At 36.2% G+C, this 17,725-nt stretch overlaps 2 protein-coding genes across 2 annotated transcripts; one reads left to right on the forward strand and one right to left on the reverse strand.

The window, feature by feature from the left end:
• The first annotated feature begins 10,257 nt into the window (after positions 1–10,257).
• LOC131306952 (uncharacterized) lies at positions 10,258–12,533 on the forward strand. Its single transcript, XM_058333383.1, has 4 exons — positions 10,258–11,009; positions 11,102–11,325; positions 11,601–11,950; positions 12,051–12,533. The coding sequence occupies exons 1-4, from the start codon at positions 10,258–10,260 to the stop codon at positions 12,531–12,533; spliced, it is 1,809 nt and encodes a 602-aa protein (XP_058189366.1).
• Positions 12,534–13,807: 1,274 nt separating this feature from the next.
• On the reverse strand, positions 13,808–16,792 carry LOC131306953 (uncharacterized). The gene is made up of 6 exons (XM_058333385.1): positions 16,458–16,792; positions 14,768–14,858; positions 14,606–14,666; positions 14,207–14,493; positions 13,975–14,117; positions 13,808–13,880 (listed from the first exon to the last, which is right to left on the reverse strand). Exons 1-6 carry the CDS (start codon positions 16,772–16,774, stop codon positions 13,808–13,810), a joined length of 972 nt encoding a protein of 323 aa, XP_058189368.1. The 5' UTR covers positions 16,775–16,792.
• Positions 16,793–17,725: the final 933 nt, after the last annotated feature.

Raw genomic sequence — 17,725 nt, forward strand, 5'->3', positions numbered from 1 at the left:
GATCTTTTGTCCAAAAAAAAAAGTACATCACACAGCTTATCATTATCGTTCAACCTAATAGGTTTCCAAGTAGCAAGGAGTCAAGGGGGCGGAGGTAAGTGTCCCACCCCGAATTTGGAAATCGTGTAATGCAGTCGATTCGACCGTCCATTTCGACGAGGACAGCTCGAATTTAATCCGAGAAGAGCAAAATCTTTCGGGGTCTTGGAAAGCAAAAATTGTGTAATGCAGTCCATTCGACCGTCCATTTCGACGAGGACAGCTCGAATTTAATCCGAGAAGAGCAAAATCTTTCGGGGTCTTGGAAAGCAAAAATTTGTACAAAATGATTGTGGTAGGGTATTCTGGTTGTGGTGGGGTATTCTGGTTTGCGGTACAGCACGCGATCTAAAATAGGATCTGTTCGAGTTTAAAAAGAATCAAACAGAGGTTTGTATACATTGGGATCGGGATATGAGAGGGAAATGATTTTGGCATTTCACTTTTTGATAAATGAACTCCAAAAATTTTGTCTTTTAGGCTCCATTTGGTTGAATGTAAAATATTTTACATTGGAAAATATATTTCAGGTAAAAGTTTTACATGAAAATATTTTTTCTAAAATTATTTTCCTGTGTTTGGTTGAAGTCCAATTTAGCGTTTCCAAATCAATAACTCATTGAATTACTTGGCCTATTTTGGTTCAAAACCTTGGATACAGGAGCAATTCTAAGAGAGAGAGATGATAGAAATTTTGCCCAGCCTTGAATTTGTTAGAGACAAAGTCTTGCTTTTACTATGAGAGAGAGAGAGAACACTCATGTGTTCACGTGGAAGTGGCACCGTTGGATTGAGACAAAATTCTTCCAACTAATACGACCGAGGTGATCGTGGAGTGGGCAACCGGGATGGGTATGCGTTGGAAAACAACTTACGGGCCTTTGGACGGTAAATCATTTTACGGCCAAAGAGGTAAAATATTTTCCCAAAAAATTCATTTTCAAGGCTTTTCAACAACCAAACATCGAAAATCATGTAAAACATTTTTGGCAAGAATATTTTAAGGGCAAACAAACAGAACCATAGTGTGCTTTGAAAAATGTGCTATGTGTATTTTGAAACACTAAAAGACAAGTTTTTTAGTGTATTTATCAAAAAGTAGAATGCCAAAATCATTTTTGGTATTTTTTTACTTTGTGTTGAGTTTTTCGTAGTAATTTTGGGATTAATCATTCTGTTGACGAGAAGAATCAGAAAAATATAAAAACGAGGACCAATATTGAAAAAAATTCATATAAGACGACACTTTAGAACAAAAAAAACAGTTTGATATTTTTTTTCATCTTTAGTGAATTTTTTTTACTTTTGCTCATAATTTTTTATTTTTTAGACTCCAATCGTCGAGATGAATATTAAATATAATAAATATGACCCAAATCTAATAAAAATTTGAAAAAGATGAACAAAATACACACAAAAAAAAAAAAAAAAAAAGTTACAAGAATGCAACCAAATGAGTCAAGAAAAATTTCACGTGTTGCTTCACTGTTGCACATCAATTTCCGTTAACCTCATAATGCTAATTTCTGTCTGTAGTGGTGGACCTGGTGGTCGTGGGTGGTTGGGCGGCGGTGTTTGAAGATGCGCAAATGAATAGGGTTGTGGCTGTTTTCGGACTGTTATTTTTAGATATGGGTAGTTATAGGCCCTTTGTTTATGTTCGAGCTGTATATGTTTGATCTGGGCATTTTGAGGCGCTTAGGAGTTCGGGCGACATTACAAGTCGACTGTGTAGAGGAACCAATTAAGGTGTGATTTAAGTGAAAAAGATGCCGAATTCAGTTGATCCAAATTTATCTTTCAAAATACTCTGTACAACTGTATGTTGTCTTCAAGAGCCTCCGATCTTTTATCCCTAAATTCCTAGGGGTTTTTTTTTTCTACAAAAAAATTTAATTGAGAGAGAGAGAGAGAGAGAGAGATTGGAAAGACTGGCACATGAGGGAGAGAGAGAGAGATTGGAAACACTGGCACATGGGAGGGGCCATCTGTGGCTTTTAAGACTAGTATATAGACCTTTCAGGCTATCTCTTCCAATTTTTTCTTTTAATTTATAGCCAGTAGAGAGCTAGAAAACATTTATAGACAGCATTATTGACGCTTCTTTTTTCTTTTTTTTAACGACACTCCCCTGCAAGTGTATTCTCCTGCAAGTGTATTTCAAGAGAGTGTCGTTAACAAAAAAAAAAAAAAAGTGAAAAAATTATTTTCACAATATAAACTCAAAAAAGAAGAAGAAAGAAACCATGTGTCAAGGTTTGGTTTCGTCCTTCCAATGATAATACAGTCTTGCTATTATCAGCCCACTGAGCTGACGATAAACACACTAAAAGACAAGAAAAACACGTATTTTTGTGCACTTTTTACATCTTTTAATACACATTCACACAATTACTATCGTCAGCCTATTGGGCTGATTTTAGAATTTTCCATGATAATATGACATGGGTAGATCCAGCTTTTTCTTTCCTCCATCCATCCCTTTGTACGTAGGATGTACGAAACTCAGAGGAGTCATTATTTGGATAGTGATTTTCATTTTTCACATTTTACTTTTTAATAATCACACTTATTTTCTCCTTTTTTGTATGTAAATTTACAAAATTAACCTTAAATACATGCATTTTATTTGACAAGTACATGAAACGCCAACATTACAAATTCACATGCAAGAGGACAAAAGTATAAATTAAAGAGTGGTTAGAAGTAAGGAAATTACCTCTTCTTTTTGGTACATAAGTTTGAGGAGTCATGTCATGCATAATTTGTTCTTATCGAATTCATTTTACTTAAATAGGGAAAGTCTTCAATACACACTTATTTAAGGTGTGTACTATATATACTTATTGTGTGATTCATATAATGTTACTTCATAAAAAATTACTTGCAGGACCGGTCATTCATAACATTTTACTCCCTACGTTTCAAAATGAGTGACCTTTTCGGAAAAACGTGTCATTTTCAATTGCTTATATCTTTCAATATGAGTGTTAAAAAATATGCATTAAGGATCTTGTTTGATAGATTTTAATTAGTTTTATTAAACAAAGTTTTCAAAATCACATAAAACTTCATAAATCGAAAGATATAAGCATTTTAAAATGGCATGGAATCCCAAAAAGACCACTCATTTTGGAACGGAGGGAGTATTTCGTATCTTAACTTTTATACTAAAAATTTGTAACTTTTTATCAATATGATTCATAACTTTTTAGCAATATATTCATAACATTTTGAGAATCATAACATTTTGGTGTGTTGCAATGAGGGTGAATATGATACACACTCAAATAAGGGATGTGTATTTTAGCACTTTCCACTTAAAAGACAAGATAAAATGAACTCCACCCCAGTTGCAAATTTGCAACACTCACTAATTGTGTGTGTTTAGTTACTGTAGAAATGCAACGATCACGGGATATTTGGAACCTAGATCTTGTGTTTTTAGATCATTACTAGTAAATAGCACGTGCTTTGCACGTAGAGATCTTCTCATTAGAAGGATTTCTACTTTGAGAAAAACTTATGAACGTAATATAGTCAACTACTTTAATTTAATGTCTACAGGATTTTTCAATTGGATCAGTAGGAGCAAGTGGTGACTGGTGGTTTCATCCGATGTACTCCCTCCGTCCCATTTTGATAGTTCCCAACGAAAAGATGTATAATTTCGGGTAAAAAAATAAGCTGTTTTCATTCTTGATTTTTCGAGTTTTTTCATACCAGATATCTCATCTTTAATTTTATGTGAAAAATTCCTAAAAAACGCACTTCATTTTTAATTCGAAAATTATACGTCTGTCAACAAGAAACTTCAAAAGAAAGCAACTTCAAATTCCATTGCAATAGAAAGCCTTTCTTCCTTCCATGGCATATATTACAGGCACCTAATTCATCTGCCAACAAGAACTTTGTTGTGAGCACCATAAACGTGAAAGCTTCTCTCCTACCAAAAATATACTCTCAAGAACCACCGAACCCAATTAGTAAAACACTAACCTTCCAATTTTACAGGCATCCCAATTTTACCAATGGGCTTGCAGCCCAGTTGGTAACTCCTGGCTCTCCCATGTGAGAGGCCAGGGTTCGAGTCTTGCTGTGGACGGTTTGTGAGTTCAAAGCTATAGATAGCCTCTGTAACGACCCTGATTTTTTATAAATAAAATTTTCATTAAATATTTGAATTTTATTTTTAAATTACTTGGATTGCTTTTAAAATTTCTTTTTAATTTCTAATAACCCGTCATAATTATATTTTAGCCATTTAAAATTATATTTCTTGACTGGAAATTCTACATGGCAAGTAGAATTAGTTTTCAACCGATTAGTTGGAGAAACCGAACTACCAATTCACCTAGTTACAATCTCCTAACCCTAGATGAACCTTTTTGACCGTCTTTGAGCCTTGTGTACCTCTTATAACCTTAATTGAACCATTAGGCCATTAGAGCATCCGCAATGGGAATAAAATCGATAACCAAAATGTACCACGTCAGCATTTGATTATCCATTTAGTTCATAATCAAACCTAACAAACTTGATCTCCACATTGGTTATTTTTGTATTCCTATAAAAAAAAACTCCCACAATAGGCAATACACCTATGTCCAATTGTAAACGAGTTCCAATCACGCACCCGACCACACCAAATTATTCGTCTCGATGAGACGATTCTAATGTGAGGTGTTTTTTTAATTTTTTAGTTATGAATTTGGTTATTGGGTTTGGTTATTGGTAAAAGTTGTTAAGTTTGGTTATTCAAATGTCAAAATTTGATGAGTTGCTAAGAGATTGCTAAGTTTGGTTATTACAATGTGAGCACTTTTTTGAGCAAACATTGCTAACTTTAGCAACCTTTTGGTTTTGATTATTACATTGTAGATGCTCTTAGAGATAACCATTATACCCCATGACTAGTCATTCCAGCCCATACCTATCTCTTTATATCTTTACCCATTGGTCAATAATTGTTAGGAAAATTTTTATCCCTTGAACAATAGACATTAGAAATTGCCAATGAATGTATTGACTTGACAAGACAAGTCGAGCCATCATTTTGCTTCTAAAAGAAGCAACCTTAGTCTTGCCATGCATGCAACCCTAGACTAGGAAATCATTGCACTTTCTTGACTAGTCAATTCTTGACTTCATTCCTCATCATTACATCTTCCAAGGGTATCTTTTCTCTTTATCCATTGAACGATAGTTGTTAGAGTAATTCTTATCCTTTGGGTAATAGGTTTTGTTTCCAACCATTAGTTAGGCGAACCTAAGTACCAATTGATTTAGTTACCTTTTCCTAATATTTAAGAACCATTGGACAAAGATAGTAATCATGATACTACCAAAAGTAGCACTCATAACCTACTTTAATCATGACTATTTAACCATAGACTTACTTTCTAGGAAACTATTAACCATTGGTCCATAAGATTACCTTTGGAAGCTTAACCTTTAATCATGACCTACCTTAGCCTTATAAGCCTACTTGGACCTAACCATATCTAGTCACATCTATCCTCATTACCTCTTTAACCATTGGATAATATTTGCTAGGAGAATTATTATCCCGTGGTTAATGGGCTTTTGACTTGCCAATGAATGTATGACTTGGACAAGACAAGTCATGGCCATCATTTTACTTCCAAAGGTGGCAATCTTTATGCACGCCATGCATGTAAGCCTAAGGTATAGCCCTAAGTCTAATTATCCTAGACTTACTTTCCTAGATTTTCCTAGATATATATATATATATATATATATGCATGGTATAAGAGAGAGAGAGAGAGAGAGAGAGAGAGAGAGAGAGAGAGAGAGAGAGAGAGAGAGAGAGGTGCATGTGTGTGCTTTGAGGTTTGTACACTTACACAAGCTACTTCTTTAACCCTTTTCACGCTCAACCTAGGTACTACCTGACAACCCATGACTAAACCACTTTAAGTATAATCCTAGCCTATTATCTTGTTCTTTCTTTCAAGAAAGACTTTCCATAGACTTGACAAGCCTTAAAACCCTTCATAATTACCTAAGTCATGGCCTAAGATGGATGTGACATTGCTTGGAAGACTTGCCATGCTTGAAATGACAAGTCCATGGAGCAAAATCCATGGGATAAAGAGAGGAGAGGGAGGCCAGCCATGGGGGAGGAAAGAGAGCCAAATTTGTGGCTATAAATAGCACCACTCCCATGCCATTCAACTCACACCTTCACCTAGCAACTTCTCTCTCTAAGAAAGTCTTGTATTCTTGCTTTGTTCTTGCTTATTCTTAGTGTTCTTGAAGTTCTTCCCAAGCTCTTCAAGAAACTCATCCTAAAACCTCTTTTCGATTCAAAAAATTCAAGTAGTTTAGTCAAGATCAAGTTTCGAGAGAAACCTTTCTCTTTCGAAACTTCCGGAAGCATACCATAAGAAGTTAATCCGCCCGACGTACTCATTCTCTCCGTAGTCACCACTACCACCAAGAAGAAAGGTAGGATTCCCTAGCACAATAACTCTACGTATAAGCATCAAACCATATGTTGGAAAGTATGAAATTCCTTAACCATTTCTTTAAGTAGATAAGGTTATTTATCGTTTAGTTTCTCTTAAATAGATAAGGTTATCTATTGTATGTTCATTAAAAAGATAAGGTTATCAATCGTTTATTTTTCAAGTAGATAAGGTTATCTATCGTTTATAATGTTGAAATGCATGATGGAGTAATCGACTTTCAACTCCGAATAAACATATGTTGTTTAGAACTTCCTTAAAGTAAGAAAGAACGGTTTTCGAAATATAAGATTTTATCATTTGTTAGAAGTATTCGTATTTTGATCTTGAATGGTTACGAGCATGATTAATAATATGGAGTTGAATGATCTTGCTAGTTTAGTTTTAAGATTACAATGAAGGATTTATGTTACTCTTGTGAAAAGTCCTACCGCGGAATCGATGCATGAAAACGTGACACGGATATCGAGAAAGTTAGAAACATGACACCTAGGGTGTGGTTAATGAAAAGGCGTGTTTGAAAATGGTGAAATGTTTTGGAAACCGAAATGTGGCCGGACGTGGTAGCCCATTTTGTGGTGTGAGTTTTGTGTGTGTTCCAATGGGAATTCGGAATAGCGGAACCATTGTGAGGTTATGTGCGTTCCCATGGGAACCCGGAGCGGCGGAACCATGGTGAGGTATGGATTGGTTATCCGCGGAGAGGAGCCAATGCAAATTGTGTGCCAATGGGAACCTGGTGCGGCGGAACCATTGTGAGGATACGCGGAAACCCAGAACGGCGGAACCGAGGTCGGGTGTGTTAAACGGATTTTGGAAATAATGATAAGGTTAATGAAATGTGGAAAAATGATGACACGGTCTACGAGAAGTCGCGTAGGAGAAACTCAGAACTCATGGACACCTACGTTAGTTTGGATAATGAATGTGGATGTGTCATTGTTTGTCAAATATGTTTGAACTATCTGGAAATCATTGATTTTATGGTTTAATGTTTGGATTAGAGGGTATGGGTTATTCTATTAAGCCTTTGTAGCTCACGGTATTACCTTTTGGTGACCTTGACATATTATATTGGTGGTGACGCCGGTATAATGTGTCAGACCTCATAGATGAACAGGGTGAGCTGTATACTTTGGAGGCCTTCGGAGCCGATGAGCTTGTTAGGATGGAAGAGCAGGCGGAGCAGTAGTTAGGAACCCTAGTTCCCTCCTTTGTTGGTTAAAAGTACTCTTGTAAGATTTTATGATGTAATAATGAGCCAGACTCTATTTTAAAGTTTCAATAAAAATATCCTTTTAACGTTCCCAAAATTCGGGGCATTACAGCATCTGAACCCCTCGTAGACTAACTCACTAACTTCTCCTACTAACCTCCGCTGATGTATACAATATTCGCACACACAAAAAATAGGTTACTCAAAGCATTTTTTCCTCCAAAAAGAGTAAAGAAACCTCAATTCTTGAATCTCGAATCTGTGGGGTCCAAACTAGCAAGCCTTCAATTCTAAGCACGTTGCGTTTGAATAGTGTCCTTAATATAATCGTGAATATAATCATAGTCCTTAAAAAGGTCTGCATAAAATAACTGCTGGAATTACGTCAATTTGGTACCATTGATACACTTAAAATGAAAACAAACTAAAAGTGCACAACTAAAACAATTATTCTTCATGCCAGACCCAAATATATATATATCATTCCATTACCCTGCATATCTCAATGTCTAGCTTCATTCTAGGAATTATTCATCAATGGATGGAGATTATGACCCAAAAAATGAATTACAGAGAATGAGAAAAAAATAGAAAAGTAAATCACATAAGACAGATGATACACACTAAACAAAGAAAAGAGAAGGATTGAAAAATAAAATTACTACTATGCAGTCAAGTTAACCAACCAAAAATGTTTTTTTCCCTGGTTATATCTATAAACATTCCCACTCTTCTAACCCAACAACTAAGAGGGGAAATTTTTGAGTCTCTAGCTTAATTCTTTCTCTATTATTGCATTTTTTATTATATTAACCAACACAAATGAAGATGCGACATAGGATAGAAGAGTACAGGAGAGAGAAAAAGGCAAAGAAAGAAACAACATATATGGAGTAATCCAAACACAATCAATAGTACTTAGTTCAAGTTATAACAGGGAAAGAAAAGTAATAATAAGCCATTGCAAAGAAAACTGAATCATGCACAGGCCTATTCGAACAAAATTGTACCTCTTCCGACAAAGAAAAACCGGATCGATGAGGCTTGCTAGTAAACAAACAAAGCTTAACAAAATAATTCAAGGCTGGATCAGAAGTAATTATAAGAAGAAATTTGAAGTAGAACCAAAAGTCTATGTGCTTGTTCAGACCTAAATATCTTCAACCAATTTGATTCTTCTGCGGAGACCAAAAGTTCTGAACCACATAATTATAAACTTTTGAAAAATTTTACCAGAGAATCAAGAAAATATAAGGCGAAACTTCCGACGATAAACTATTCTTTGGTTTTGAAATTTGAGTGGCTTGACCAAAGGAAATATCCTAGATTGATAACTTACACAGTAGTTTTAAGTTCATATTGAGGCACCCTCATACCGTGAGCCACGAAATAGCCCATTAAACAAATAACTAAATTATGCCTAGACCTATTTCAACAAAATATGTGCCTCCTCCGACCAAGAAAAATCCGATGATGCTTTGCCCAAAAAAACCAATATAGATTCAAAAAATTAAACCATGGCCGCATCAGAATTACGCATACATTGAAAGAGAAATTTGAAGTGGAACCGATGAGTCAATGTGCTTGTTTAGAATCTTAGATCATATAATAATCTTTCCCCAATTTGATTTCTCTGAATCAGCAAACAGCTTCACACAATTATAAATTAAAAAATTGGCCTAGGGTCCACTATATCATGTTTGTAACCCACTAAGTCCATTTATCAAATTTCTAACCCACTAAGTCCACTAAAAAGTATTTGGTAAGGAATCAAGTCCACTCCTTTTAAAAGGGGAAATAGTCCCTTACAGATTTACCCTTCCCAGAATCCCGTTATCCGTTTAGCCCATTATCCCCCATCATCCCTTATACGTTTGAAATAACGCTATTTATGGTGGAATAGAGCGACAGCGAGAAAGAGATCGATTGTTCTCTCAAACATCTCATATTCCTCATCGGTTGATCCCAAATATTATCATGTTGTTGGTGATCGTCTGTTCCTCCTCCAAGGATTCCAGGTCCTAGTTTTGCCTCGCTTCCTTTTGGGTATATATATATATATATATATATATATATATATATATATATATATATATATATATATATATATATATATATATATCTAGTGATCTGCTGATCTTGAATTTGTTTGATTTTTTTTATGTTTTTGGATTTGTTATTGTACATATGAGAGTTGCATGTTAAAACTGGATCAGATTCGTATCTAACATTGTATATAACGTTATTATACTTATATGACGTTATATAACATTATATATTCTCTGTTCAGAGTTACATTAAATATAACGTTATTGTACTCATATATCATGATATAACATTATATATTCTCTTTTTTAAAGTTACACATGACATAAGCAAATATATGACCATATATGTTTGTAACGTTGTCCAGTTTTTTTATATATAACACTATTTTTTGGTTATTTGATATTTTTTACTTTTGTTGTGTGTTGTGTGTTGTTATTTGTGCAGTTGTCATGGTCAACAATCATGTTTCTTTATAAGTATGGGTTGCAGATTCTTCCAGTGAAGTTATCGGGTGGTGGTAGATTGAAGGATGTCTTAAGCAGCATTCGTAATAGGTGGGCGAATCTGTCTGTTGGTGGGTTTTCTGTTTCATATGCTTATGAGGATGGTTATTGTGCTCTTCAGAATGAATCTGATTTTGAGAACATGTTTTTCTTATTTACTAATTGTGATTGCATAAATGCGAAGGTTGATGAGAATAAACATAGTAGCAGGATAATTGTTGGTAGTACTATTGATGAAGTGGGTGATGTTGATGAAATTGTTGATGATGAGTTAGAATATGTGGATAGAATGGACCCCGCGAAAAAGTATTCTAAACATGCAGAGATTAGGTATTTGACGGAAGCTTGGGCTGATTCGATAGAGGGTGTTGGACAAGAATTTCCCTTAGGTGTGAAGGAGTTCAGGGCTGTGCTGGCTAAATATGCGATTGAGAATGGCTTTATGTACCGTTTCGTGAAAAATGACTCACTTAGGGTGACGGCTGTTTGTGTTATTACAGGGTGTGAATGGCATGTGCATGCTATTTCAAATAGAACCAATGGAGTATTTCATATTAAAAAGTGTCATAATGAGCATAATTGTGGTTCAATGTATCGAACCAATAAGCATAAGCGCGTGTCATCCCGTCTGGTTGCGAATGAGATAGCTGGGATTGTCGAGAAAAAACCCAATACTTCTCCAATCGACATGCTTGATTGGTTCACGGACAAGTATGGTCTTGATTTGTGCTATCATAGTGCTTGGTTAGGCATTGAGAAGGCAAGGGGGGATTATATGGAGATTATGAAGGTTCATTCGATAGGCTTCGGTGGTTCGTTGAAGCTGCAAGGGCTACGAATCCGAGGAGCATATTGAGGCTTGAATCTGATCCTGTAACCAAGGAGTTTTCACGGCTGTTTGTATCGTTTGACGCTTGTATCAAGAGGTTCAACTATTGTCGGCCTTTTCTGTGTCTTAATGCCACCCATCTGAAAGGTAGATTCAAAGGAACACTCCTTACTGCAACAGGGAAAGATGCAAATCAATGTATGTTTGTGTTGGTTGTTTATGTTTTGACCTTATATAATAAATTTCATTTGTACAGTTTTGAATATATAACACTGTATGTTCTATTATGTGAAGTTACACATGGTAGAAGTTCGCATATAACGTAATATGTTATCATTCATGTGCATATTTATTCCCTATAGCTTATGCAATTTGTGACGCTGAAAATGATGCTAATTGGACTTGATTTCTTGGCCTTTTGAGGAATATATTGTCCACTCGTCCTATTACCTTTATTACTAATCGTAATGTAGGTCTTGTCAACAACATTCTTGTTATGTTCTCCGGTTGTCGTCATGCATACTGTCTTTATCACCTACAGTTTAATTTGAAGGATCACTTTCCTGGTTGGTTTAGGAAAGGTTTTCGGAACAGGCTCGTTGAATTGTTCAACAAATGTACATATGCTTCATCGGTGTCGGTTTACAATGCTGCTGAGGAAGAATTTTACCAATTTGGTGAAGATAAAGCTAGGACCTTTATTGCGAGTGTCCCCAAAGAGCATTGGAGTAATGCATATTTTGAAGGTCAACGGTATGGTGAGATGAGTTCTAGTGCTGTGGAGTCATTTAATAATTGGATTCTTAAAGCTCAGGAAATGCCTGTATTTTATTTAGTCGATGAGCTTTGTCGCAAAATTATGAAGCAAATAGCAGCTAGGAGAGTAAAGTCGATGAAATGGAATTCAGTGATTTGTCCGAAAGATGGATAAGAAGTTAGCTCGCTTTATCAAGAAAGGAAGGTCGTGGAGGATCATTATGTCAAAGGTTGATTTATACGAGGTGCGCTGTCTTCCCCCGAAGGTAGTATCTGTTGAGGAAAGGACGTGCTCTTGTGGTCAATGGCAATCTACCGGTTTCATATGTAGGCATGCTGTAATGGTTATTATAAAAGCTTGTGGAGGGAATTTGGTGGACCACATTGATCAATTATACCTTGTTGATGGGTATCGGCGTGCATATGAAGAACCCATATATCCAGTTGTAGAGAGTGACATTCCCGATTTTATAAAAGAAGGTGACCGGGTTATATACCCTCCACGGAATAGGCGGCCAGCAGGTAGGCCCAAGATTAAACGCATTCTTTCAAGGGGTGAAAAGTCGTACACCAGGCCAAATAAATGTGGGAAGTGCCATAAGGCTATAAAGCACAACCGAAGAACATGCAAAGAGCCAAGCGATATATGAGGCAAGGAGGTCAAATATGAGAATAAAAGAGATATTAGGACGAAGAATAGAATAAAGTTGGGGGGTTGTTTTGTTTTTCCATATTCATGCTTAAAATATTGGAATTATTTCTTTTGGATTATGGATAAATAAAGAGTTCTGCTGTTTTGTGGACATCAGGTGTGTACAGTTTGACATATTAACGTTATAAACCTTATATAACGTTCTATATTCTCCTTTTTAGATACGTTGTTATTTTATAGACATCAGTTGTGTACGGTGTGACATATTATAGTTATATAACGTTATATAACTTTCAATATTCTCCTTCTCAAGTACACTGTATATAACGTTATTGTACTTATATAACATTATATGTTATCCTTTCTTAAGTTACATATGACATACTCAAATATATAACCATATATGTTTGTTACGTTGTACAGTTTTTGATATATAATCACGTTTGTCGGTAATTTTATTTTTTTGAAAAATTAAGGATGCAGACCTAAAATGATTTTGATTGTTTAGGTTTAACATTATATATTGGAATTCATTAACAATAACCATTTGTCCAATTAAGAATACATAACGTTATAATGTTTTATACGGTAGAAGCAACACAGTACAACCAAAAGAAATCATATAACAATGTAATATAAGATTCTATCGTGTATTTGAGTCCAGAAGTCAATATATGACCATGTAGGTACATCAGATATATTGTGATGAACTATACATTTTAATTCCCAAATGTAATAACCTGCCAACATTCCCAAATACATTAACATATTAATAACTTAAGCACCCATAAAATTTCATCATTGACAAAATGTACCATCTAAAACAGACCATCACTAATAGTTCATAGGCAAAGCCAAATTCGATTAAAATATACGGACCCCTTAACCAAAGAAAATCTTAAACCAAAAAATAATGTCTCGAAAACACCATTTAACTATATTTATCACCATATTATACTATATAAGATAGGGTATTATTTACAAGTCAGTGGCCAATTCAAAGATTCTTCGGAATGAACCATCAAAGTGGTTTGTACCATATAAGACCAATAAAATCTTTCTGCTATCCTTACCAAAAATTAAAATTAAAAATCATTTGTACCGAGAACACCACGTCACTCTCTATCATATGTACACTCCATCACACGAATGCTCATTGCGACCCCTTCCCCATCCTTCTTGCTTCCCATTTCTTTATTGTCCAGCTTTTACCTTTATCGTTCTGAAATCGAGAGACTAAACCAACTCTATACTTGTCAATTTCAGTCTTTGTCAGTGTTTTTGGGATGGCTCAAGGTGCGCCAATACTTCCATGAGAATGCACATGATAATCCCACAATCAACCCTGCATAGTTATGTGGCAAATAAACATGATAAGTTGATTTGGAGTTTTTTGCAAACTGCTGTATGTAGAAGTTGTATGGAGTTTCGAAGCTTACGATGTATTTTCTTGTTGTGGAGCATGTTGAGGTGAGTAGATTGGAGCATCAAAATTATGTTCTTGAAAGAGTATTTTTGTACCGGTACTTTGGTTCTTCAGCTCAGCATGCCTGTCCTTCATGTAATTCTCCACATATTTTTTCTACATTTACAAAGCACAATATTAGTGGTGTTGATGTTGTTCGTGCATGGATTTATGAGTATTTGCATATATGAAATTATTAAGCGTACCACAAAGGTGGCGTCTTTCAGGAGTGGATCTCTTCTGTCTCTCTTCCTCAACGAATTGTAGTGCATCCAATTCTTTTTCCTAACATCAAAGAAAAGAATGGTCCAATGGTACGGTGTAATTTTTAGTGATTTGTCTCCGCTGCCATTCATAGGGAATACCAAGTAACGATAGTATTTAGTCCCATGTTGCCAGACGTTTTCAAACACACGATGAAGCTTCTTGTCGAGTAGAACTGCTCTTATGTCGCTTTTCGGGGTGTGCAATATAATTTGTTGCATTGGAAAATCTTGTAAGTACAGTAGACAGATGGTCATATATAACCTTAAATATGCAGGCATTTACGAGAGTAAAATAAATGTTTCTTACCCATATGGTGCATGGGAAATATGCAACGTTACCGTGGTTGAAATTATCATTATCTAGTTGGATCATTAACATACGAGCGAGACCGTCGATCATCTGCATTATTTTTCGTATTTAAGTAAGAATAGAATCGACTAATATGTACACAAATTGTTTATATGTATTTGCTACATGATAATAAGATAGGATTGCCATACCCAATTTGAGACGTCCCCACCTTGCAAGAGTTTCAATATGTCTTCCAGGGGTACAACTTCTCTCGTCACATCATTGGTCCAGACAGTGCAACTGTTATCACATATGTATGACATTATATCATTGCATTAATGGTCAGAAATAAGAAAATGTGGGAAATATTTATGCTTTTGTTTTCACATATATGAACAAATAGCAGTTAGCAGTTAATGTAATGCAATGCAATCTAGCCTCAAAGGATAAGGCATAGTAAAAGGCCAAGGAAAGGAAGCAATATGAAAGAAAATTGAATTAAGTATTGGCAGCAGTTGAGTAACTCCATACGCAGCATATGACAGAGAATGGATAATATCATTGTAGAGCCTTAGAACACGCCGGATGCAAAAAATATAAACAATAACTGTAGCCAAGACATGGACTACAATTATAGCACCAGATCTGCGATAACTAGGGTTGCAAACGATCAGAGCCGCTCGCGAGCAGCTCGAGGCTCGACTCGATTAGAACTCGTTCAAACTCGACTCAGTTGATAAACGAAATGAGCTCGAGCCAAAATTTTGAGCTCGTTAAACAAATGAGCCGAGCTCGAGCTGTCAAAAGCTTGGCTCGATTGAGCTCGCGAGCCAAGACTTAAATATATACAATATAGATATATGTAGTATATATGCATTATTTTAAATGATTTTGAAATTAATTACTTATATTACTACTACTACGGTAATATCTTCTTTTTTTCTGAAGAAGGGGACAAGTTTACCACATGCATCTGCCATGTGGCAGATCATTGGAGCCGTCTTGTCCAGCAGGGGATTGGTACTGAAGGGTAATATTTAAAGTAAAAGGAACAGGTGGTGAAGGCATAGTTTGTCGATGTGGGACAAAGGAAAAGCCACCAAGTAGAAGGTAAAGGATTCTTCTGGCAGTCCCACATCGAAGGATTTGCAAAACTTCCATGGAGAGAACACTATATAATTACAGCACAACTTCCATTGCCATCTGTGGTCCGCCCGCGTGGGACCCGAGCCAACTCGAGCCGAGCTTGAGCTAAGGCTAATAGCGGCGAGCCGAGCTCGAGCCAAATTTTGGTAGCTCGATTCGAGCTTAAGCTGAGTATATATATTGTGAGCCGAGCTCGAGCTCTCGAAAACTTGCTCGACTCGACTCGATTGCAACCCTAGCGATAACTAGCAGCAAGATGCTTCACTAACTGACAAGGAACCAAATATCGACAACTAGTAGCGGAAGCTTCAGTAACCAACAAGTAACCCAATATCGATCGCCTCGTCTTAACTAACAAGAAACTAATTTTAGGTGAAACTGATTTTCATTAACCGCTCAGCGAGATTACATGGCCTTAGAACTTATTGAACAAAGAGATTACAGGGCTTCAGAACTAATCAAACAAAGATCCCTGCAATCTTTGTTCTACACTACCCTCTTTAGTTAAACCTGCACCATGGCCATTGTGTCGGATGAAATTAGGAACCTTAAAACAACCCATCAAAAGTCAGAAGCTAAAAGGAAGTTTTCCCCGTTCAATTTAATAAAATCACAAGGTACCAAAAAATCTTCACTAGTGTAACCTGTAATTGCCCTACCAAGTCGCACAACAGTACAAATGTACCATCTCACAACAGATCCAAACATGCAATAAGTTATATGAGGTTATATGATTGTAGTATATTTACTTACGTGAGATCTGCGTCAGCACAGTCAACGATTTGGTGCATTAGATTCGCATCGGTATTCGGTAGCAAGTGAATCAACGGTGCTTCACTAGGATTCCACTTTTGTTTCGATTTATTCTTTGCCCCCTTTTTCAAATCACCGTAGACATAATCGTCTAACCGTTTCTCCACTCTGGTGAAAGTTTTTTTCACTCCTCTAGTTAGTGACGATGATTTCACTTTTACTTTGGTTTTTCCCCTCTTCCCTTTCGGTGTGTCGCATTCTAGTATACTCGTGTATGCTTCAACAGTCGTACTGTCCACTTCTGCATCTAGCACCATTATGTGCTCTGGCCCACCCTCATCGTGGACAATTTCAACACCCCCCCCCCCCCCCTTCTTCCACATTTTCTATTTCTTGTTTCTCTCTCCCAGCATCCTCTTCTTTAGCCTTTGTTTCCTTCTCGCCCACATCTTCACCTGGCTGTTTTAAAAAAAAAAACAGCACACTTATAATTGTTAACTTATTAACTACATAGGATTATATAAAATAGCATGCATATATAACCTAATATATTTGACGTACCTCGTACATTTGTGTTACAACGTGTGCCACAAAATCATCAATGATATCTCCGGCCACTTCAAGTTTTTTTTCAACAATGTCTTTCTCTATGAGCATGCCACCAATCTCCGTCTGTAAAGTAACGTTTTTGTGCTCTAGGTGGTCTTTATCAATTGTTCGGAGATGCTTTCGAATCCGAAACCAGGTGTTGTGGTTTGTGTATGCTTGTAATCCTCCTCCTAAGTTAAGATATTGTGGCAGTTTTCTCCTTGTTTTCCCTCCGAAGGTCAGAAATTATACGATCCTTTTCCGCATTATCTTCTGTCAAGGTTCTGATTATACCTAGGAGGTTTACCACTTTATCATGCTTACTTTCCGTTTCCTCATCACTAGTATCCTCCACGACCTCATCTCTCGACTTGTCAACTTCCTTCTTCAACTTAGCAACCTTGACATCATTCTCGTGTTTAGGGACAGGGGAAAATCTATACAACTCTTCCTCCTCGTCGCTTGGCTCCAACTCTGAAGATAATACCTTCAGAAAAAGACAATAAACAATGATGTTTATAACTCACATCTAGTAACAAAACTATTTTATAATGGATCAACTACATTCATAAAAAAAACATCTAACCCTATATAATGCTTACCGACTACGGATCAAGAGAGTCCAAGTTGTTTGTACGCAGTGCCTTTGTTAGGTCACCAAACCTCCATTTGGTGTACCT

Source organism: Rhododendron vialii, chromosome 11a, assembly GCF_030253575.1.
Source record: "Rhododendron vialii isolate Sample 1 chromosome 11a, ASM3025357v1".
Lineage (NCBI taxonomy): Eukaryota > Viridiplantae > Streptophyta > Magnoliopsida > Ericales > Ericaceae > Rhododendron > Rhododendron vialii.

What these genes read in the sequence shown, in the direction of transcription:
- LOC131306952 (XM_058333383.1), top strand. Translation starts at nt 10,258, where the DNA reads ATGTTTCTTTATAAGTATGGGTTGCAGATTCTTCCAGTGAAGTTATCG. An exon ending in CTTGATTGGTTCACGGACAA is followed by an intron (nt 11,010 to 11,101) that starts GTATGGTCTTGA and finishes TTCATTCGATAG; the next exon opens with GCTTCGGTGGTTCGTTGAAG. An exon ending in TTAAAGCTCAGGAAATGCCT is followed by an intron (nt 11,951 to 12,050) that starts GTATTTTATTTA and finishes TTTGTCCGAAAG; the next exon opens with ATGGATAAGAAGTTAGCTCG.
- LOC131306953 (XM_058333385.1), bottom strand. Translation starts at nt 16,774, where the DNA reads ATGGTGCTAGATGCAGAAGTGGACAGTACGACTGTTGAAGCATACACG. An exon ending in TGTGCTGACGCAGATCTCAC is followed by an intron (nt 14,859 to 16,457) that starts GTAAGTAAATAT and finishes ATGTGATAACAG; the next exon opens with TTGCACTGTCTGGACCAATG. An exon ending in GTGGGGACGTCTCAAATTGG is followed by an intron (nt 14,667 to 14,767) that starts GTATGGCAATCC and finishes AAAATAATGCAG; the next exon opens with ATGATCGACGGTCTCGCTCG.